Below are 22,125 nucleotides of genomic sequence, written 5' to 3' on the forward strand. Positions count from 1 at the left end.
AGAAAAATAAATGTAATTTATAAATATTAAATTTTTAATTCAGTTTATTTTCGAATTAAAACATAATGGAAATCAAAATGAAGATGGAAATTTTAAACGCAAACAGTTAACTATTAAATGTAATTTACGAAAAAAAAAACAAAAACAAAAAACTGAAAATAAACAAATGAACTAAAACTAATTAAATGTTTATATTACGAGTACTAATACAATATTTATTTTTTGGAGTGTTTAAACGTTGTAAGATGTATTAAATGAAAATAAATCGCTAATTATAATTCGTAATAAATCAAATGATATACATGGATTACAAAATAAACAACAAATCAATTCTATTTCGAATTCCATTCAAGATTTAATCCCATACCACACATTTTTTAAAGAAGACAACACCTTAGTTGTTCGATTTTAATTTTAATTTTGAAAAATATGGAATTCGAAAATGATTTGTGAAAAACAAGCCATGTGTGCACCTTAAATAAACAAATGTCCACTAAACTAAACACATTAATATTACAAATAATATAATAGAACAATATTTTATAATTTCATTAGCAAATTTAAAACACTTCGTATGCAAATTCGATGTTTAACACAGAAACGGTTTAAAACTGATACAATATGTACACAAAAATATTAATAATAAAAAAAGAAACTTTTACAGCTAATAAGAAAAAAGACCAATAAATGTTAAAATAATAAACTAAGCGACTTTCAATGGATGGAATATGCATTTCTATACATTTAAGATTAACCCTTAAATTGATTCAATTTTATTTAGCCTTCAAACTAAGCCTCGGTGGTGCTGAGCACAGATTTGAAGTAATCGCTATCCAGCTGTTTAATATCCTTTGCAAATTGCGCTACCAACGTTGTAAGATCCTCCACATTGATCTCGGTATTATTGCCAGCAGTCGATAGCTGCTCTATGGCCACTTGTATCTTATCAAGCAGATCCTTATCCGTTTGATTTTGCTTGTCCGCATGCTCATCCTCAAATTCATTGTAAACCTCTTGGGCATTCTGCACCACATGCTCTGGAAAATTAGCCAAACGCGCCACCTGTATGCCAAAACTTTTCTCCATGACACCAGGTCGCACTTGGTAAAGCAGCGTAAAGTTGTCCGCATCGGCTACAGCAGCCATGTGACAATTTTTTACTGTGCACAATGTTTCAGCCAATTTGGTAATTTCATGGAAATGCGTGGCAAAAAGTGTGAAGCACTTAGTTTGCTTTGCTAGGTGCTCAGCTATAGACCAGGCAATACCACAGCCCTCATAAGTGGACGTTCCGCGTCCGAGTTCATCAATAATAACCAGAGACTTATCGGTAGCAGTCTGCGTTGGAATATAGAATAATATAAAGATCGTTTTTTAGAAGACTAAAAGTTCAAGCTCACCCTTATAATGCCAGACGTTTCAATCATTTCCACCATAAATGTGCTCAGGCCTTTGATAATGTTGTCGCTGGCTCCAACGCGGCCCAATATCGAGTCCACCATGCTAATGGTGGCCAAGCTGCAAGGCACAAAGGCACCGACATGTGCCATTAACACAGCTGTGCCCACGGAACGTATGTAGGTGCTTTTGCCGCCCATATTGGGACCCGTTATGATGAACATGTTACATTTATCTGCAAAAGAAATAAGTTATAATAATATGGACTGCAATTGGAGCAGGGTTAAAAAACAGCTTACCCTTTTCAAACTCGACACTGTTGGCTATAAAGCTGACATGTTCCTGTAGCTCCAGGCATGGATGCCGCACATCATCAAGCTGCAGCTGACCGGCGCCTTCGGGCAGCATCTTGGGACGCACATATGGCGTCGGAGCACTTCGGGCAGCGTTGGCAAAACTAACCAGGCAATCCAGCTGGGCGAGTTCATTGTTTAGTGAAGTTAATGGCGCCGCATAACCCACTGCCACCTGGATAATCTCCTCAACAATGGACTGCTGCTGCTCCTCGTAGCGAGTACGGCAGCTAGCAAACTCATCGGCATAGCCTTCTAGCTTGTCGGAGGTGAAACGCACGCCACCCTTGATCACATCCACAATGCGATAGTTTTTATTCTTGCGCAGCACCGAATCATCTTTGAGTGTGATGCGAAAATGATAACCCAATTTTGCCACATTTTCCAGCTTGAGCAGCTTGCCGTCCAGCTCGAGTTCTTCATTGCATTTGCTCTGCAGACGTTCCATTTTCTTGTATAACTCAGCCATGGTTTCCTGCAGCTCCATAAGACGACTGTCAAAAGAGCCCTTCACCAAATACTCGCCCTTCTCGATGGCCTCAAAATCTACCACCTGCTCGACCATTTGCTTGAGCCCTGTCAAATCCTCGAGGAAACTTTTAAAGGGCGCACACAACACGCTTTGCACTGTGCTGTTATCCAGCTCAATCAGCAACTGCAATATTTTTGGAGTGCGCAATGTGACCTGATAAATGCGAAATAGATCCTGTAATGTGGCCTTGCGACGCATTAGCTTCTTGGTGAGCATCAGAATATCTGGTATACGCTTCAAATAATCCAAACTGAGCATGTCCAGCGTATGTGGAGACTCCAGCAAGCATTGCACAATGTTGTGGCGATCATTGAGAATCTCACAACTGCGCAGCGGCTGCTTCACCCACTGTGCCATGAGACGATGTCCTTGCGGCGTGCGACAATGATCAAGGACACCCAGAATGCTTTGCCAACGATACGAGGGCATCGATGGATGCGTGCCTGGTTTGGGCATGATGTTCAGAGCAGCCACTGCAGCTGCGTCCAGGTGTACAAAGCTGCATAAATCAAATCAATTAATTTACAGTTTGACCAAGAGATTATTACTATTATATAAGAGACAAAATAGTACTGCAAACGAAAATATCTATTATTCTCAATTTGGATCGAGTTTTAGACTACTACCCAGCTGAAGTAAACGTCTGCTATTTCGTCTGTCATAATAATGCTAATTACCAGACCTATTTATGTTAAAATTACGTTAATTTAACCGAAATATAAGGCAGGATATGTGTATTAAATATTTGTATGTTAAAATTACGGATGTTAAATCCAGCAGGATTGCTGTAGACGCATTTTTGATTATAAAATTACTTTTTTGAATTATTATATAATTATTTCTCTTGCCTTTATGTAACGTGTTTTTGAATAAACATACAAATCACAATAGAACTCATTGTGTTCAATAAAAGTAATTTCTATAACTCCAGAGGCGGATGTGGGTCTGAGTGCGTGTAAACACATACTTATAAGGTACATAAATGAACTCATGAGGAGGCAGAGTAAACTTTCCTAATCATTCCCTTATGAGATAACTATAAATATTGAAGCATTCGCCTCAAAACAAAGATTGTTATTTGAGACCATTTCTTCAATTATAATAAACATATTTCCTACCGCTTAAGATCCAACTGCTTCAGTTCATAGTGTCCCAAGTTGCCCGCATCATTGACCAAGTCCAAGTACTTAATTGCCACTCGTAAGGCCTCTGAAGCTAGCTGCAACTGTAGCTCCTTAAGTCCGTTGGCATCCTCTTGCTGTCCCTTGGCAAAACGCAACAAACGATTTAAGTCTTGTAACAGATCATTGCGATTTGCAACGCTTTCCTTCTTGGGCACAGTGATCATAACGCCATTGCGTTCCAAGAGCGCTTTGACAGCCGCATATTCCCCCTCAGCTGAGGGCAACAGACATTCCTTGGGTCCCAATAGCACCACAGTGGCCTCCAGTTCCGTAAAGAAATCATCATCCACGAATTCGAGCAGCTGAAAGGTGCAATCATTTTGCTCCACGGCAGCCACGCCCACACGCCTCTGTGTGCCAGCTTCAACTTTAAGCTGCAGCGCAATGATGCTATTTCCCACAAGCACCTCTTTGTTGGAAAACAAAATATCCTCGAACTGAAGCAGATTGCCAGGTGAACCACTATACTCCAGCTGCCAATCGGAAGAACGTTTCACATACACTTCAACGCGTAGATTGCGCACCAAAAGCAGCTCACGCACGGCGAGGTCAAAGTTGGACTTGGACATGGCCACATACTGCAGCGTTTCCTTCTTGTCATCGGGCAGCAACAAGTGCACATAGGCGGTAGATTTATAAACAATTTTAGCCACTTGTTCGCAGTCGCCGTTGCCATGAACAGTGTAGCAATCGGTTTGATCAAAAAAACGCACCGTCGAGTTGGGTTTCTGGATGGTGGTGAGAATTTAAACTTTTGTCGCAGAAGTTAAAGCTGCATTGCAGAACTCACCTCGCCAAGCTTGTTGTGGAATTTGATGAAATTGCGACGTGCATTTGTATCTGGTGCAGAGTAAATGCGCATTTATGTGTAATTATATTGTAATTGGGCTGCTTTATTACACTTACCTAGATGCAGCACCGGCTCTTGTCTGCTCACAATTGATTTTCCTTCCATTCTTACTTTTTTATGTGTTTAATAAAGCCTCTTTAAACAAATTGCCAATTTACGCGCCACTCAATGAAAACGACGCGAATAATTCAGTGTTAGTGAACGCCAAGAATCGCACAAAACAGCTGTCTTTGGACATGATAGAATGATACTTTCAAATAATGAACGTTAACAGCAAATAGTTATCGATTGCCGGCTAAAATAATCGAGTTCAATAAGTGAGGTGTAATTAGTGTATTATCATTTAAATATTAAAATAAGTTATTTCTATTGAATTTGAATTTTATAATTGGAAATTTAGAATCAAAGTGTGTAAGATAATAATTTTGTATTCTCATACAAATTAATGTCAACTTTTCCATCTTTCTTAAACACACAGCGTCAAATCAATAATTTGTGGATGGTAATTCCCATTGGTCAAGCTAGTTGCCTAAACTTGTTTAACGGAATCAGTTTATTTATAAAGTGATTATTTATTTACAGCCAAGACTTAATATTATAAAAACTGAAATGCTTTGATTTTAACTTAAGAATACTTGTAAAATTCGGTTTTAAATCAATAAAAACTTGTTTACACTTGGCTTTATCAACTACGCGGTGTGGAAAAATACAGACTAATTTAAACTTAATACAGCAATCAATCAATCAATCAACATCAATCAACTATATACTTAGAGACTAACATCAGTCTAATATCTTGAGTACGAGAGACCGCCGCTCACAGCAGCTGCCTGTCCGGCTTTGGTTGTTGATCTCCTCCGCCTCCTGCAGCTTTTTGATCCTGTTTCATTAATACTATATCCCAGGCACCGCCCACATTGCCCGCCTTGGAGCACAAGTCCAGACTGATCTTGGCACCCACTTCGGCCGCTGCAGCTCTTAGACATGTGCCCTTGGCCATGTTGTAGACGGGACTGTCCTTGTTCCTGGTGTGTCGCCACTGCTGATCGCCAAGCATCTCATGGCACTTGTTAATGATGACCAGAGCATCGTCTGCAGCCTCCAAGCACAACAGCTTATCCAAGATGATCTCCGATTTCTCTGTCTCGTACCACAGTTGATTGGGTGCTCTGCCGCGACAGGGTTGCAATGTCAAACTACTGCCTTTCTTCCAGAATCCCTTCACCTTGGGCGCCACAACCGACGCACAAAGCTGTGTGCCCGCAAGACGCAGCTGGAAGGAGTCCAGATAGTTGCGCTTGCGTGAATGCCAAGGCTGGAAAATGGGCGCTGCTGCTGCCGCTGACTTCTTTGGCTCCTCGCCAGGCACTCGCAACTCGGGATAAACATTCTGCAGATACCAGGCAAAGTCATGGCACTTCAGACGCTCACGCAGCGCCAACCGCGCGCTTATGTCTCCAAAGTCATAATCCTTCGGTACTTTCTCATGCTTCAGATAGTAATCCTTGTAGTTGTCCATCCAGACATGCGCCAAACGTAAAGAGTTCTTCAACATCGTGTTGGCGCCATCTGGTGCCGTGTAGGGACGTCGCTTGCGAAAAATGTGTCCGACACGGGAGCAAGGCACAATCTTGATGGCACCGCCACATTGCCAAACACGGAAGGAGATCTCGATGTTCTCGCCACCCCAAATATCCATGGCCATATCGTATTCGCCAATGTGCTGGAAGTACAAACGATTCACCGCAAATAAACCGCCTGCCATCGTTGGCGAACGGAACGGTCCCTTGAAATCCTCCGGAACCTTGAGGGTGCCATCCGGTAAATGCTCCCAGCGAAAATGAAGTCCCCAATTGAAGCCACCGCGCACCAACGGACTCGACGTATACTCAAAAGTATCTGCATTTATCAAATCAATTACGGGCACCGCCAACGTGGCATTCTCCTGCTGCACCAGATGCATCAACGGCTCCAACCACTGTCGATTTACTTCGATGTGCGAGTCGAGAAAAACCAATACATCACCACTCGCATCACGTGCTCCAATGACCCGCGAACGTATTAAACCCTCCCGCTGCTCGTTGCGTATGTAGCGCAGATTATCGTACTTAAGCCGGGCATGAAGATCGGCCAGCAGATGAAACTCAAGCTCCGGCAAATCGCTGTTGTCGTCCACCAGTATGATCTCCTTGAGCAGTTGGTCAGGGGTGCGTTCCAGCACTGTTTTTATAGAGCGCATCAAGGTCATCTTGTGCTCATTATAGAAGCACATGATGATCGAGGCCTGAGGCAGCTCCATATCAGGCAGCTCCGCCTGACACACCTTGTGTCTGGTGTCGGGTATGTCGCGATAGAGTCCGATGTTGTTAGACACAAGCGCATTGAATGCATGATGCTTGTAACCAATGTCGCGAATATATTTATCCTGCTTATTCCGCACCACGCCTAGCAACTCGAGCTGCTTGGGCTGTTCCTCCGTGACCAGATCCTCTTTGCCAGAGTAGTTGAAGAACTCCGGTCGACAGCCAACGGTTACTTGAGCTTTGTAATTCATTTCGGCTCGTGGTGCAATATTCCAGCCAGCCGCTGGAATAGAGCTACGCAGCATATGCATGTAAAGCAAGAGTCCCACTGTCCAAACAGCCGCAATTAGGAGCGAGCCGAGAGTGCAGGATTTGCATAGCAGGCGCTTGATTTGCATCATACGTGGTTGTTGTTATCGTGTTAGTAAATCGTTCAACACCGTTTAAGCGAAACTTCATCACTGCATATCTTGCAAACTGTAGTAAAACCGGATTTTATGCGGTGTCAATATTTTTTGTTGGCTAAGCTTAATTAAATTCAATTAATTTGCATACACGCAGCTGCTATCGATATCGTGCGCCTATCGATTAGGTAAAGGCGTTGCCATTTCTTATTAAACGCTTTTGCAAAACTAGTTGCGAGCATTGGCGCATTCTTTGAAAATTTTAAGCTACCAGTTTTGTAGATGAGATATATGTATATAAATTCTGTATTTCCTATGTAGTTATCAGCTTCCTCAACAGTTGAGGGGCATGATTAGCATAAAAGATTTTGTTTTGCATCATACGCAAAAAGCCGAGTCTAGTCAAAAAATTGCTTAATACCGCTGATTGACACTTCACCTATGCATGCCCAGAAATCTGTAGTAAAACCGGATTATATACGAAGTCAACATTTTTTGTTGCCTAGAGCTTCATTCAATTCAAATTGTTTGCATACCCACAGCTGTTATCGATAGTCGGTCCATCGCTTTAGTTCCAGAGTTGCCATTTTGCAAGCCAGATGCGAATTGTGAAGAGCGCGCTCTCGATACCTTTTAAACATTATTGGGTTGCTTGTTTGTGTGTAATTGTGGGGGATTTATAAATAAATCGTTCTTTATTTCCTATATAGCATTATGCGTTAAATACGTCTTTAATATTCATATAACAGTGGTTGCCTTCAAATATTTGTTACATTACACACAACGTTCAACAAAATGAGCTTTAAAGAAGGATACATATTATAATATATACAGATTATTTCTAACAAATTTGTGTGATGTAAAAAACAACAAAAGAAAATAGAAATATAAAATGTTTTGTGTATTGCAGTATTGAAATGAGAAACATATTCGCTAACATCCAACATATTTCTATATGCATTTGGTTTTGCGTTTTTACGTTTAGGTTTTCTAAATATCCAAACAGTTTCAATGCAATGCCAACGATCAATGAGAGATAGAAATAATGCAACAATACAATGTAGATATTCAAATTCTATGTTTAACTTACTAGTTACCTAAATGTTTGTTTGTCATATGGGGACGTTTATATATTTTGGTTTTTGTTCACACTTTTCTTTTTCGACTTAATCCAATCATTTAACTACATACATGATTTTGTTTTTGTTTCATTGCATATTAGTTGCATGTTGGTTTTGATAGATAAGAAATCAATATGATTACGAGTTGCGCTAAAAATAAAAGTTAGATTTTTGTTATTATAATCTATGCGTATGTATATAAAGTTAATACATTTAGCACGAGCACTGATCCTTCACATGTGCTGCCTCGCTGCTGAGATTTGGCCGCGATGGTTGCGACGGTCGATGTTGCACCCCTGATTCAGATGCATTTAGATCAAGACGACCCTCCTGTATGTTTTGATAGATTTTGCGTGCCGTTTCCAAAAATGCTTCCTCCACATTTTGGCCACTATTTAAATGAGATATTTTTAATTATATCCCTCAGCATTTGAAGTCTCACACTTACGTCATGGCGCTGGCCTCCAAGAACATGAGTCCGTTCTCGTCGGCAAACTCTTTGGCCTCCTCATAGGTCACCTCTCGTGTGCTCTCCAAATCGGATTTATTGCCAATGAGAAAAATCACAGTGCTGGGATTTGTGAGATTGCGAGTATCGGTGAGCCAGCTGCTCAAATGATTATACGTTGAACTGCCGAAAAAATTATTGTTAGGTTAAATTTGAAATATTGTTTTTTTTTTTTGGTTTTGTGGACTAACCGTCTAGTTATATCGTAAACCATTAGAGCACCTGCAGCACCGCGATAATACGATCGAGTAACGGCCCGAAAACGTTCCTGGCCAGCAGTATCCCAAATTTGTAGTTTAATCTTCTTGTCATCGACCTCGATAATGCGTGTGCCAAACTCAACGCCAATTGTGTGCGGACAGTTGGCCATGACTAAGCAGAAAGAATTAAATATATTTGTAATATCGATCTAATATTGTACTTCAAACTATGCTTACATTTCTTCTCGGTAAACTGATGCAGTAGGCAGGATTTGCCCACGCCCATGTCACCAATAATGATGTACTTAAAGATATAGTTGTAGTTATATGGTGCTGCAGTCATCGTGGGACCTGTCAACGAAAAAAAACAAAACTGTAATGTTTTGATACATCTTTAGTTGCATCACTCGCACATTTTTCTAAAAAGTAGTCAAAGCGATCATATAGCTTGTTAACAACGCGACATATTTTAGGCCTTTTGGCATCCATTTTTCTGCCCATTTGGCAACCTACTCAACACAATAACTGTTAGGTGCATTTATATATATACACAATTTGAGTTTTTTTTTCGTTTATCAAGAATTGTAATGGTGCATTAATTCGCTTCAGCGTCGCTTGGTTCTTGGTTCTGGCTGTCTGTCTTTTGTGGCATGTCGCCAGCGGAGTTTGCTGTTCTGCCCCCCATTTCGGAGGGCTTCAAGCATGTGTTTGAACAGCAGGCCAGTTTATTTGTTTACTGTATTCCAACAAACCACTTGTTTAAAGTATGTGTCAGTTTTTATTCTTTTTAAGGGGTTTAACCCTACTTGCAGCTCGACAGATAGTTGTGCTTTCAAGCTCATAGTGTTCATATCAATTTACCCCAATTGATCTTTACTGATCATTACAAATTTAATTAAAATTTTGATTAAGTGATAAGTAAAATAAATTGCAAGTCTTAAGAAAAGGAGCCAAAATATGACTTGTTTGACCATTTGTAAATATATAATTAAATACTCAATATATGAGTGCATCACTTTAAAGAATATGACGCAGTTAAGGCAAGTTTGCGCACATCAGACTTTTAGGTGAATCAATTCTGTTTATTATGAAATTTGTTCAGTTTAAATAACAACATAACAATATATTAAAATATTTATACATCTCATGTGTCATTTCAGTTAATTATTCTACAGAAACATAACATAACTTATTTGTAATTTGTTAAACACATGTTGCAACCATAGATAACAATTAAGTAATGTTAACGATTATTTAATACTACACAATACATGCATACATTTTATCTTGTTTTCCGACCTCAAAATTATTATTAAATGTACCCATATACCCCTACTATGCTTATTTCGACGAATTCATTTTTTTAAATTGCGATAAAAGCAATTCTATTCTTATTAAAACACATTTGATATTATTCACACAGAAATAAATTGCAAATTGTAGAATATATTTAATTTTGATTGCAAAAATAAAGGCACAATTATTTTAGCGTCTAATGTTGAATTTCCCGTACCAATGTACATAAGTATTTTCACCTCAGTTGAATATAGAGGCTATAATAAATGATCAAATTAAACTATGTTCATGAACAAATAGTTTATATATTTATCACCAGATATTTACATCTTTAATAATATAACTAATGGACAATCATTGTTTAAAATCTTTATTGCTTTATTGTAACACATTTTTAATGTCAAAAATATCAAATATTATTCGGGTTCTCTTGGTTTTGTATGCTAGTTAAACAACAATCAGTACATCCATAAAGAACATTGTTATATGAAGTGCGACGCATTCAATATACATATGTATGTAGATTGAGTTCTTCGTCTTATCAGTCAAATCAGAGAACAATGAATGAAAGCTGGTGCTACTCTAAGGAAATCGCAACTCTGAAGGTTGACTCAGAGTATTGCCTTAGTAATAACGAGTAAGCAACAGTTGAGAGTGATCGAATTTGAGACACCTTTTATCCACTTCAAGATGAGTTTGAGTTTTGAACATATTCAAGATTTCGAAAACTTTTTTTCAGCAGAGCATTAACATTAGAAGTTTTAAGATTATAAAACGACCGTATCAAAATATTTGATATTGTAAAATCGTTATTAATGTTTTAACTGAAATGGGGTTTTATTTTGCATTAAGATAATATTTTCTGCTGTCACTAAACTAGAATGCCCTTCTAACATATTAATACCTAGTATAAAAAAACTTAAGCTGTGCCTGTGTCAGCTATGCATGGAACTTGGTGATAACTTTAAAATGTAGAAGGAAAAATAATTAAAAATATTTGCATACATTGAACGATGTGTAAGTGTACATGTGTGCGTTTATGTGAGTATTCCCTAAAGCCCCGCCATTTGATAAACTAAACACAAGGCGCGCCCAGCCAGAAGACTAGACAAAAACAACAACAACAATTGGGGGGTGTTGACTAAGACCCTAATATCAATTACAGACACGAGAGAGGAAAAGTGGGTTGCCCTACAACCATAACAACAACAACAACATATGACGAGTAATTTTTATGGTACAAGGGAAAGTTGTCATTATATTAGAAATCAGCGACCGCCCCCTCCACTCTGATGGCAACACATGAGAAGAACTTGTATTTTATATTAATTGCAATCAAAATCTACAATGTCTTATAATTGGCTTAAAAGCAACCCAACAAGCATATTACTCACCGTTTTTGGTTTTTTGTCTGTATTTTAAGTTGAGCTAGGGAGCAGACGGAATGTAGGGTGGCAGCAACGAGCACGGGGTTGTGTGGGGTGTACAAAGCGTATGTGTGTTTGTGTGTATATGTAAATCGCGTCTGTATTTGTTTGTATATTTCAATTCACCCACTATCGTCGTAAAAACACAAGCACAGTTATGTGCTTATTCCGTTTCGACCACTTGCATAAATATACGGGCAAATATGCAAATCACTTAGATTGTATATTAATAATTTGCCAAGATTGAACCAGCAGCAAATTTCTTTTGCGTTTTTCTTGTTAGCAATTGTAGCGACGAATTTTCTAGCGTTGCCAGATTGCTGCACAAAGTGTTATAAACTGCTGCATTGTTGAACAGCTGTGCAGCACTCAAAGCTAGGGTTGTAAGGTGGCGTTTGTATACATTTTATTTTATTCTTTTTCAACACTTTGTTGATACCGCACGTGTTGTATTTTGTAGTTTAATACACATAGATTTGTGTGCTTAAAATGCAGTAATGTTTGTCAACGAAGTGAATGATGTGAAAATCTACAACTTGAGCGCCGGCAAATCGGTGCCAGATGTAAGTCATTGCATCTTCAATACAATGTAAACAATAATTAATACGTTTCTTTAAAGTGGCTTACCGATCGTCGCAAGCGCTCACAGCTTATGAAAAAGGGGGATTCTCGTCGACAAATAGAGCTCATACAGGACTTCGATATGCCCGGCGTGTGCACCAGCATACGCATGAGTCCGGATCAGCAATATATTCTAGCCACCGGAACCTATAAGCCACGTGTTAAATGCTTTGAGGTTTCAAATCTTTCCATCAAATTCGAACGGTGTTTCGACTCAGAGGTGACCACATTTGAGGTGATTAGCGATGATTATAGTAAAATGGTGTTCCTCCAATGTGATCGATATGTTGAAATCCATGCCGCACATGGGCGTCACTACAGATTACGCATTCCGCGTTTCGGTCGCGATATGAAGTATCATAAACCCAGCTGTGATATGTTTATAGTGGGTGTGGGCAGGGTAAGTAATTAATAATAATAATAATCCAGCAGGCTATTAAAGTATACAATTTTTTACAGGATATTTATCGTCTGAATCTGGAGCGTGGTCAATTCCTACAGCCCTACGAGACAGACGCCAGCTGCCTGAATGCCTGCGAAGTGAATCCCGAGCATCATCTGCTTGTGGTGGGCACAAAAGAAGGCACAGTCGAGGCCTGGGATCCGCGCAGCAAGCAGCGTTGCGCCACCTTGGATGTGGCTATGAAACTGCCGGGCGTCAAAGAGTTTCCTTCTGTCACAGCACTTAAATTCCGCAATGGACTTCATATGGGCGTTGGCACTGCTTCTGGACATGTGCTGCTCTATGATATACGCTCTCGACAACCATTACTCACCAAAAATCATCTCAACAATTTGCCTATCAAGCGCTTGGCCTTTAATCCAGCTCCAAATGCTGTTTACAGCTTAGATGAGGCAACATTAAAGTTGTGGGATGAGCAAACGGGCAAACAAATAGCATACGTGGAGTCGACGACATCGTTCAATGATTTTTGCACTATTCCCGATTCGGGAATGTTCTTCCTGGCACAAGAGGATGTCAAAATGCTAACTTACTATGTACCAGCCATGGGACCAGCGCCACGTTGGTGCGCTTTCCTAGACAATCTCACTGAGGAGATTGAATCTGAGGTGGTGGAAAATGTCTACGATGACTATCAGTTTGTGACACAAAAGGAGCTCGCCGAACTGGGCATGGAACATTTGATTGGAAGTAATCTACTCAAGGGTTACATGCATGGGTAAGTCATAAAAACATTTTTCTTTAACCCTCATTCAACTTAATTATGTTTTCAGATACTTTATGAATGTTCGTCTTTACAACAAGGCCAAGTCTGTGGTAGAGCCGTTTGCCTTCGATCGCTTCCGCAAGGAGAAAGTGCGACAAGAGATTGAAAGTGAGCGCAAGTCACGCTTGCAAATCGAATCGAAGTTGCCAAAGGTCAACAAAGAGCTGGCCCTTAAGATTATGGATGAACAGGCGAATCCTTCAAACAGCGCCAAGCAACGCAATGTGCCCAATCTTTTGCAAGATTCTCGTTTCAAGGCCATGTTCGAAAACACCGATTTCGCTGTCAACAAAGAAGCTGAGGAATATCGCTTACTGGCTCCTGTGCTGAATCGCCTGGACAAATCAAAGGCCAAGGAGCTGAAACAGCGCATTGAAGTTGCTCATGTCGCTGAACTACACGCGGATGAGGCGCAAACACGCGAAGAAAGTGATAACGATGAAGATCTGTTTGGTTTCGAGAAGAGCAATTCCGAGGAGAGCAGTGGTGATGAGGCATCCTCGGATGATGATGACCGACGAGAATATGTGAAGGAAATGAAACAGGCCTATAAACAAGTGAAACAACAGCGCGATGAAGAGGAGCAGGCAGAGAACGGAGAAGAAGAACCTGATGGACCAGATGATTATGTGTCTCCACTGGCCAATGTCAATGGTGACAGCAATAGCAAAACTAGCGCATCACCATTGAATAAGCTGAACTTTAAACTAACAGCTATCGACAAAGAGCAGGGCAACACTGAGCTGCAGCGTCGCATCAAGCAGGTCAGTCTGCAGGATCGTGTACGTGTCATGACTAGCTTGGAAGGTCAAGTGACTAATGTGGGCCGCTCAATTGGCAATCGACAAATGACATTTGAAATAAACAGGGAAAAGAAATCCCAGCACATTGCAAAGAAACGTGAGGCGGAACTGAAAAAGCATCGCGAAGAACGTCGCGGCATCGTGAGACCAATTAAATCATTAAAACTGAAAAAGGTTAATTTTAAGTAGGACTTTGTAATCAAACTTTTGCTACATAAAAATGTTTTAATTTATGTAAATTTTTCGTTCTCAACTATCTTCATTGGCTAAGTCACCAACTCGTATAACAAATTCATTTTGAAACTGCATTTTAGGATCGTCAATATCGAGTAAATCAATTGGTTTTAAATCCAAGGGTATCAGCTTAAAATTACAATTGCCATGACTGGAAATGGGCTCTATACTAACATCACTGTCGGAAGAATTATCAAGTGAATTGAATTCGTCAGACATAACATTTATTTCTTGCTCCGGTTCGTCATCACTTGCTTCCTCTAAATGATCATTTTGGTAGGCAAAACCCAGCTCTAAAGGTTTGGCATACACATTCTCGTTCTCTTTAGCTGAGTAATTAAAATTTGATAAGTTGATTTATTATTATTCCGTTAACTTACTTAAAGACTGTTGTGGCATGTTCGCTATTAAATGTAGCAGGGCTTCTGTGACAGGTCCTGTTCTAGGTTCAGCCATTTTATCAAAATACATTTGGAAAAATTGCTCAGCATTGGGAAGTTTGAGAGGATTTTCCGGTTTTCCAGTTTGTGTGCAGACTAACAATGCTGATTGCTCTGCACCCATAATAGAAATGAAAGAAACAAAAACAAATTTATGAATAGTAATTTTCAAACATGGATTGCTTAGGTTATTATTTTATTGCCATTCGCTTCTAGAACAAAGGTTCGAATCGAGAACTAATTATGATAATAAAAAATGGTCGGAAAATGGTTCAAATCTTTTATCCAAAACTGTATATATAAAAGGTAATGAAAATAAACTACTAATTTTTTACATGCAACAGACAAATTTTTTAACTTTCACTAGATCGTTTTCTTTGTTCTCATTCAAGCTCCTTAAACTATACACATTAGCAATATCGTATCTAACACTTGTCGTACTCTTAAATGTTGCACAAAAGTTTCAATTTAAAAGTCGTGATTTATTAGCGGAAATTTAGTTGATATCTGTGCTAATTGCCTTGTATTAACTATTTATTATTCAGAGTAAACACTTAGTCAGCGTTTAGCGATGGTCGCAGATATCATTGCACTTTCTATAGAACGGATTCCTGAATCTATTTCTGTTTATTTCCCATTTAAAAGTCGAAGTATCGATGAGCTTTAATGCTCTTTGTTATTCGTTAGCTTTTTGACTAAAGCTCGGCTCTGACCGGTCTTAAAAGCTTTTTTATTATAGTTTCAGTAGACCGGCTTATGGATGGGCTTTATATTTTTAGTATAAATAGAGAGTCGTAGTAGAATTTTCAGCTTATTTCAAGTTTTTCCTTTGTGTCGTGTGGTTGTATCGTTCAGTGGTAGGTACTTTTAAAAGTCAATTCAAGAAACGTGTGGTGCCCTTAAATTTTAAAGATAATTTATAAAAGGAATACGTACTGGATTATCACTAAGGGGGATTATTGACATAATTAGTATGTCCAAGGAGTGAAACTAACATTAAAACTAATTATTCGAATAGTGCTGGGAATACTTAAAAATCAAAACAATGGTTTTCTTAATTGACCATGAATGTTACTAAATTTATGATAATTATACATTTGTATATTGTTTTCAAAGTTCTCATTTAAACAATAGCTACTGTATACTATATAGATATAGTTATTTGAATAAACTGAATGCGTGTTTTAAGCTTCACTGAACTTAACTCGAAAGAAATAACAACAGCACAGTTTTTCCAACCATTACAAAACTCGATAATTGAGGTTTTGTGGCGAAAGAAATACGCCAAGCCGATGATGTTTTATTTAAACAAATAAAGTAACCGGTTTTTTTTATTTAAAAAAAAAAAAAAAACACTATAACAAGAAATAGATAAGTGAGAACGCATTAGTCGAGTGTGTTTGACTTCACAATATCCTGTAGATATTATATAATTAATGGACAGACTTAAGAGCAGACGGATAGTAATAACTACTTTTGCTGTTAAATAATTTATATTATTTATAGTTCCACTTACACGAAGTGCTATACCCTCAGAGAATATAAATATTAATGTTGCTTTGGCAACTTGTCCAGTGCTGAACTTTAACATATAACAAAGATACTTTGACGTAAACATATACCATTTGTATTTGAGGCTTGGCTTGGCTTGGCTTGTCTTGTCTTGACTTGAGTTGAGTTGTAGTCGCCTAACAAACTGGCTTGACATTTTCGTTATCTGCTTCTCTTTGGGTCTTTGGACATCATCGACAAGGTCTTAACCAATTGTATGGTCGACTGCGTCGGCGTGTGAATTGATTGCTTTGTGAGATCTAATGGAGGTTATACAACTTGTTGCCTTGAACTTGAAGTGAATAAACTTGAGTTAGCTCCGCTCACGATTTCTATAATTCAGGAAATAATGTGCGTAATTGTAACATTGGCCGCTCTTACTTTATCTTTACTTCTCTTTTTTATAGCTTACTGGAATTGTACTCTAAACGTGATTTTCGCATTTCTAATAGCCCAAAAACCAGTTTTCTGATTGTTTTTTTATCTAAAACTTTTTTAATCAGCATACAAATGCAACTTGGTTAGGTTTATAATTATTACGCTATACATCTGATACGTTTGATTTGTATATAGCAAATATGTCATTGTACTCTTCGAAACGATTTATGACCAAAGCGTGCTTGAATTCGCAAATTTGACGAGAAGATTTTGTATCTTTACATAGTATATTATTTATTTATTACCAGTTTTGTCGCTGCAGCAACAAATCTTGGAACAAGCAGTTGTTGACAATGTTAAGCTGGCCAAGGGCAAAACTAAGTGGAAAAATTTATTATTGGACCCACTTCAGCGCCAATGCTAATTGATTAATTAGTCGAAACAAGCATATGCAATTATAGTAAATGCAAATAAATACTGATCTTTAATGAATACGGCTTTCTGATTATTTATTAATTCGCCAACTGCTGAAAGCCATACTTTGTTGCACTACTACAACTGCAACAAAATTTACAGATAGGTTTTGACTTTAAAAACAAGTTTACAAAAACTCAAAATATAATAAAATAGATTTTTCAGATATTCAATTTTGTTTAACATTTTTTCCATTATTAATAAAGAACGACTGTGAATACAAAAAAAAAAAAAAATATTTTATATTTATATAATATTAATTTTTTATCTATAAAAATTGGATCGTAAATTTAGTATAAATTAATAAGATTTTTTAAGTTACATCATCTTCTAAAAGTTCATTACCCATTTAAATATTTTTCATGAATTCCCTAATTTTAGCCACAATGTTCCGCTTGCTCTTGATTGCCGTCTGCCTGGCTGCCAGTGCTCATGCCTACTCCGAAGGTGCTCCCAAAGTTGCCTGTGGTGACCTTACACCCCAACACGGTGCACAACTGCAGACTAAGAAGCCACCATATAGCATCTCTGGATCATCTCATGTCCGCAACAGTCAAAAGCTGACCCTTACATTGGGTGGTGATGAGTTCATGGGCTTTATTATTCAGGCACGCGACGGACAGAATCGTGTGGTGGGACAATTCAAGGTTGTGGACACAGAGCACTCTCAGACTTTGGACTGCTCGGGACCTCAGGTAAGTTGCCCATTACAATCGAGTTTTTAGCATCTAACTTAAGGCAATATTGAAACCATTCTAGGACACTTTGACCCATTTGAATGCTAAGAAGGGCAGTCCACTGAGCGGTCTGACCTTTGAGTGGATTCCACCAGCGGGTTACACAGGCAACGTCAAATTTATGGCATCTGTGGTTCAATCTTCATTCGTTTATTGGGTGGGACGTGTCACCAAGGACGTTACTGTGGAAGCATAATTTGGTTGCAATAATTTTTCAAAATTACTTATTACATTTCTTTGATTTCCCATTTGTTTTTGTTTACTGGACTATTTGAAGGCTAATGGAATCCTTGTGATAAATATTCATGATTTTTGTGCATGTTTCACCACATTCGTGTAGGAAAACAGTATTTTTGCAATAAAGTCATTTACAAAACATAAAAACTAAAAGGATTTTTTATTTCGAAATTTTCAATACATTGGATTTATCAGTGGAACACGTACAAATGTTCTTTAATATATGAAATAAATGATAAAAACATGTCGCATTCCATTTAAATGATAAAAATATAATTAAATTTATACACTGGTATAAATAACTTTCAAATAGTTGTTGGCGTATATGATTGTTTCACTATCATCAGGATTAAGATTGGGATAAGGTAAGATCTCACGGTACGGATTCTCCTCGCAATCATAGGCGTTATTTATTTCGATCTCAAACGCAGAGGCGATCTCATTAAGAAACGCAATATTCGAGCGGAACTGCATCTTTGTTAGAGAAGTAATACATATGGGAACGTTATAGATATAAAGTGTCTCTAGAACGCATGAATTCCAAGAATATGAATCTTTAAGATTGGGAAGATGTGGACAGTTTGGTACAAGTTTTTCAAGTTTTTTTAGTGCAGAAAAGTCTGGATTATAAATCATAATCAGCACAGGGTCCACCTTATGGCACTTGGCAAACTGGACAAAAGTCATCGAAAATGTGCGTTTGAAAACTTTACGCTTGCTACCCTGTAAAGCAATTGGAGTCGATTAGATTAAAGTTCAAATTTATCTTTAAATTCCTTTTGAATTACCTTCAAGTTAAATATGACCAGTTCTTCCTCCTGCGGTTGTAGTTCATGGCCAATGAAGGAAACAACCAGCTGCCAAATAGATTGATATTGAAGAAAGAAGAACTTCAGATGCATCTCCTGAAAGTAGCGTCGGTGTTCTTCAGTTGCACCCACCACATAAATGTTGAGCGTCTCATGCGGTGCAGCCTCAAATGTAATAGTAGTGAGAGCCAAGCAAATGCTGCTGATGCCGCTGAAGGATGAACATGCTGCGTATTTCTCATAGTCCTCTAAGCAGCTCCAGGGCTGGCTGTTTATCTTCATTCTGGTGGCACGATAAAATGCTTCGACCAAACAACTCTGCTCTAAATCGCATGGCAGTTTAAAGTTGGCAATTATTAACTGGCTTTCGAGAAAGCGATATGGGGAATAATAAAGCGCCAAAGTGTCGCATGCTTCACGTGTGTGATAATCACGATCCTGGCGCCGATGCTCCGAGCAGCAATATGCCACAGCCTCACAGCGACTGCAGGCAGTTAATGTGTCCAGACTATAGCATACCATGCAATAGCTGGGATAGCCAATAAGTTGTCGCTCACGTGGTGTCAACTTGCGACCGAGTTTGAGACGCGTCGCTAGCATCAATTGTGCAACAGTCCGCTGCAGTTCCATGCGTCTATGGGGATGATCATTCAACAGCAATGGATGCGCAATGTTCAGTGATTTTTGCAATTTTGTTAAAACTCCACAAACTTCGTGATGCTCGCGATCTTCAATCAGATGCTTTAAGCTACAATAACGTTGCAATTTGCATCCCCTGCATTGCACGTTAGCTGGTATCGTTTCATCTTTGGCAAGTTGCTTTGTTTTTAATTTACATGCCTGATTGTATATGCAAACGTAGCATTGCATTGATGATGCATATGAAATATTGCGAGTGGAGATGACTGACATATTTAATGCGTAATTTATTTGCATTAAAATTCAGTTACTTCCTAGTGATGGGAGAGCATTTATGATACTATAAAAGTATCACTTCTTTTGTAGTGTGGAGCATGGAATTATACAGCATATATCGATATATTTTGCAAAGATTTATTTACTTTTGAATAATTTATAGTTCCTTCTAAATTCAAACATTTATTTAAAGAAAGTTAATTTAAAGTTGCTTAAGTTAATTTGTTGCTTTTGATTACACCAATAGCATTTCATTGATAGATTCTGTTCTAGGATGCAAGTGCTTACACTAATGTCGAATCATTCAAATAGCTGTGTAGGCGTACCAAAGTTAACAAATTCACTTACGAAGAATAAGAACAGAAAAAAATTTGTTTTCCGATATATGAATTTAATTTATTAATTAACCCCACATATGTATTTACAATTCACAAAGTGTTCTATAAACATTGAGAAATTTAATCGCTTTGTCGTGTTTCTTTCAATAAAGAAACAGATATTTCCAAAGTTTTTGAGCTCAATTCAGTGTTGGTTTCGGCAAGCTGGAGCACTCACAGGAAATTAATTTTAATATACATATGTAACTCGAAAATACTTCACAAATATTAAAAGCATACCTCAGTTAAACTTCGAAGCTTAAGCTTACCACTATTCTATTTACAATATGGATAGCGGTTACTGGCAAAATATAGTAGAGTTCGATATTTCGATTTTAACCTTAGCGCACTTATGCGATGTGTATAAATATTAATTAGTGTAAATACAAAAAAAAATATATACTATCTGCAGTTTTATCACTTTTAAATATACATTTGAACGTCAAAAGAATTTGCATTAAATTTATGAGTAAGTAAAAATTATTTTAAAGAAAGTTGTTTTATTTTAAAACAAAAAAAAATGGCACTATCGATAATTTGCATACTGCCGTGTTATCGATCATATCGACATTGCGTCGAAATTATTCCAGCACTAGGGGAAGCGGCAAAACGGTGCTTCATTTACCAAGAAGAAGTGGTGTTTGAGGCAACAATAAGCATGGAAGATAAGGTTGTGAAACTGGGATTTGTAGCTCCGGAAGGAAAGCCGCCACTGACTACCGAACAGTCAGAGTTGATAAAGGAATCGATTCGGAAGACTATTATTATCTCCAACAACGGACCGCATGCGCACTTCCAAGGAATAAAGTGGTTGGATTTTTGGTTGATGATTCAATGCGCCAATCACAATGCAGCCGAATGGATGCGACTTCACTTTAAATCTATCAAGATGAATTGTGATTTTGATATCAAGCTAGTAGAAGAAGATCATTTTCCACCGACACAAAAAAATGCGTATTCAGATCAATAATTTCCAACATTTGACTAATGAGAAGATTCAGCATTTAATAAAAGCCCAGAACAATTTGTGCACCGAGGAATGGGAATTTGGAAATAGATCAGAAACAAAAGATCGGTATTCTTCTTATGATTATCTATATGTTTTAGTCGATGAAAAGTCTTATGAGACTTTAAAGGAACGCGATTTTAAAGTAATTCTCGAATTTTCGAGTACTAAAATGGAATATTTGGGAAGTCAAATATAAAAGTCAAAACACTTGGCAAGTGTGGGGAATCCCCTGAAATGATTTATATTAATATTGTAATGTTAATATAAGGCAAAAAAAAAATCCCAGAAACATGAACATTTAAAATTGTCAAAATAAAATGGAAACAAAAATAATAAAATAAATATGTTTTATATTTCATAATTTTCTGCTTCTGCTTTCAAATTGATAATCAATTTATTGTGTTTTAATATTTGGTTCGTTTCTGACTGGTATCAAATTGTGTAGAATATGCACATAACATAGGCCGTTGTAAATAATTTTAATAGAATTTCGGGATTTTGTTGAAATAAATGGCATTTCTCTAAAAAGTTGTGTTACCTGGAATTCGGCTTTAACCTACAAATTAGTTTTCAAAAATTGTCTTGACAAAAATTTGTATTTATGTATCATTCCAGAAACTTATCTCTCTAAATCTTAAATTATTTTCCTATTTTTTATGATAAACATTCAGCTGCAATACTTTTAAACGAATTTTTTAATTTTCGATATTTTTCCATTGGCGGCCAGGTTGCTCC

General features: G+C 37.9%; 7 protein-coding genes across 11 annotated transcripts; 2 read left to right on the top strand and 5 right to left on the bottom strand.

Annotated features, from left to right (window-relative positions):
• Positions 1–388: 388 nt before the first annotated feature.
• Positions 389–4,537, bottom strand: LOC133850786 (DNA mismatch repair protein spellchecker 1). The gene is made up of 6 exons (XM_062286978.1): positions 4,374–4,537; positions 4,258–4,307; positions 3,402–4,195; positions 1,698–2,782; positions 1,401–1,633; positions 389–1,338 (listed from the first exon to the last, which is right to left on the bottom strand). The coding sequence occupies exons 1-6, from the start codon at positions 4,420–4,422 to the stop codon at positions 790–792; spliced, it is 2,760 nt and encodes a 919-aa protein (XP_062142962.1). The 5' UTR covers positions 4,423–4,537; the 3' UTR covers positions 389–789.
• Positions 4,538–4,809: 272 nt separating this feature from the next.
• LOC133850788 (polypeptide N-acetylgalactosaminyltransferase 35A) lies at positions 4,810–7,194 on the bottom strand. The gene has a single exon (XM_062286980.1). It carries the CDS (start codon positions 7,019–7,021, stop codon positions 5,135–5,137), a length of 1,887 nt encoding a protein of 628 aa, XP_062142964.1. The 5' UTR covers positions 7,022–7,194; the 3' UTR covers positions 4,810–5,134.
• A 482-nt stretch (positions 7,195–7,676) lies between these two features.
• LOC133850791 (ras-related protein Rab-14) lies at positions 7,677–11,880 on the bottom strand. Of its 2 annotated transcripts, XM_062286983.1 has the most exons (6): positions 9,267–9,285; positions 9,091–9,204; positions 8,845–9,025; positions 8,594–8,776; positions 8,357–8,536; positions 7,677–8,295 (listed from the first exon to the last, which is right to left on the bottom strand). In XM_062286983.1, the coding sequence occupies exons 2-5, from the start codon at positions 9,194–9,196 to the stop codon at positions 8,359–8,361; spliced, it is 648 nt and encodes a 215-aa protein (XP_062142967.1). In that variant the 5' UTR covers positions 9,197–9,204; positions 9,267–9,285; the 3' UTR covers positions 7,677–8,295; positions 8,357–8,358. The 2 variants fall into 2 exon arrangements, with proteins under 2 accessions (XP_062142967.1, XP_062142968.1); XM_062286984.1 differs by lacking the exon at positions 9,267–9,285 and adding an exon at positions 11,544–11,880 and having other exon boundaries at positions 7,677–8,536.
• A 98-nt stretch (positions 11,881–11,978) lies between these two features.
• On the top strand, positions 11,979–14,468 carry LOC133850787 (nucleolar protein 10). The gene is made up of 4 exons (XM_062286979.1): positions 11,979–12,139; positions 12,196–12,597; positions 12,657–13,378; positions 13,434–14,468. The coding sequence occupies exons 1-4, from the start codon at positions 12,074–12,076 to the stop codon at positions 14,416–14,418; spliced, it is 2,175 nt and encodes a 724-aa protein (XP_062142963.1). The 5' UTR covers positions 11,979–12,073; the 3' UTR covers positions 14,419–14,468.
• Positions 14,400–15,105, bottom strand: LOC133850792 (uncharacterized). Of its 2 annotated transcripts, none has more exons than XM_062286987.1 (2): positions 14,844–15,105; positions 14,400–14,786 (listed from the first exon to the last, which is right to left on the bottom strand). In XM_062286987.1, exons 1-2 carry the CDS (start codon positions 15,025–15,027, stop codon positions 14,479–14,481), a joined length of 492 nt encoding a protein of 163 aa, XP_062142971.1. In that variant the 5' UTR covers positions 15,028–15,105; the 3' UTR covers positions 14,400–14,478. The 2 variants fall into 2 exon arrangements, with proteins under 2 accessions (XP_062142971.1, XP_062142969.1); XM_062286985.1 differs by having other exon boundaries at positions 14,400–14,792; positions 14,844–15,103.
• Positions 15,106–15,675: 570 nt separating this feature from the next.
• On the top strand, positions 15,676–18,433 carry LOC133850793 (defense protein l(2)34Fc). Of its 2 annotated transcripts, none has more exons than XM_062286988.1 (3): positions 15,676–15,760; positions 17,688–18,001; positions 18,066–18,433. In XM_062286988.1, exons 2-3 carry the CDS (start codon positions 17,693–17,695, stop codon positions 18,237–18,239), a joined length of 483 nt encoding a protein of 160 aa, XP_062142972.1. In that variant the 5' UTR covers positions 15,676–15,760; positions 17,688–17,692; the 3' UTR covers positions 18,240–18,433. The 2 variants fall into 2 exon arrangements, with proteins under 2 accessions (XP_062142972.1, XP_062142973.1); XM_062286989.1 differs by having other exon boundaries at positions 15,720–15,764.
• LOC133850789 (uncharacterized) lies at positions 18,268–20,083 on the bottom strand. Of its 2 annotated transcripts, XM_062286982.1 has the most exons (3): positions 19,222–20,083; positions 19,069–19,137; positions 18,268–19,003 (listed from the first exon to the last, which is right to left on the bottom strand). In XM_062286982.1, the coding sequence occupies exons 1-3, from the start codon at positions 20,023–20,025 to the stop codon at positions 18,563–18,565; spliced, it is 1,314 nt and encodes a 437-aa protein (XP_062142966.1). In that variant the 5' UTR covers positions 20,026–20,083; the 3' UTR covers positions 18,268–18,562. The 2 variants fall into 2 exon arrangements, with proteins under 2 accessions (XP_062142966.1, XP_062142965.1); XM_062286981.1 differs by having other exon boundaries at positions 19,069–20,083.
• Between the last annotated feature and the right edge of the window lie 2,042 nt (positions 20,084–22,125).

Source organism: Drosophila sulfurigaster, chromosome 2L, assembly GCF_023558435.1.
Source record: "Drosophila sulfurigaster albostrigata strain 15112-1811.04 chromosome 2L, ASM2355843v2, whole genome shotgun sequence".
Classification (NCBI taxonomy): Eukaryota; Metazoa; Arthropoda; class Insecta; order Diptera; family Drosophilidae; genus Drosophila; species Drosophila sulfurigaster.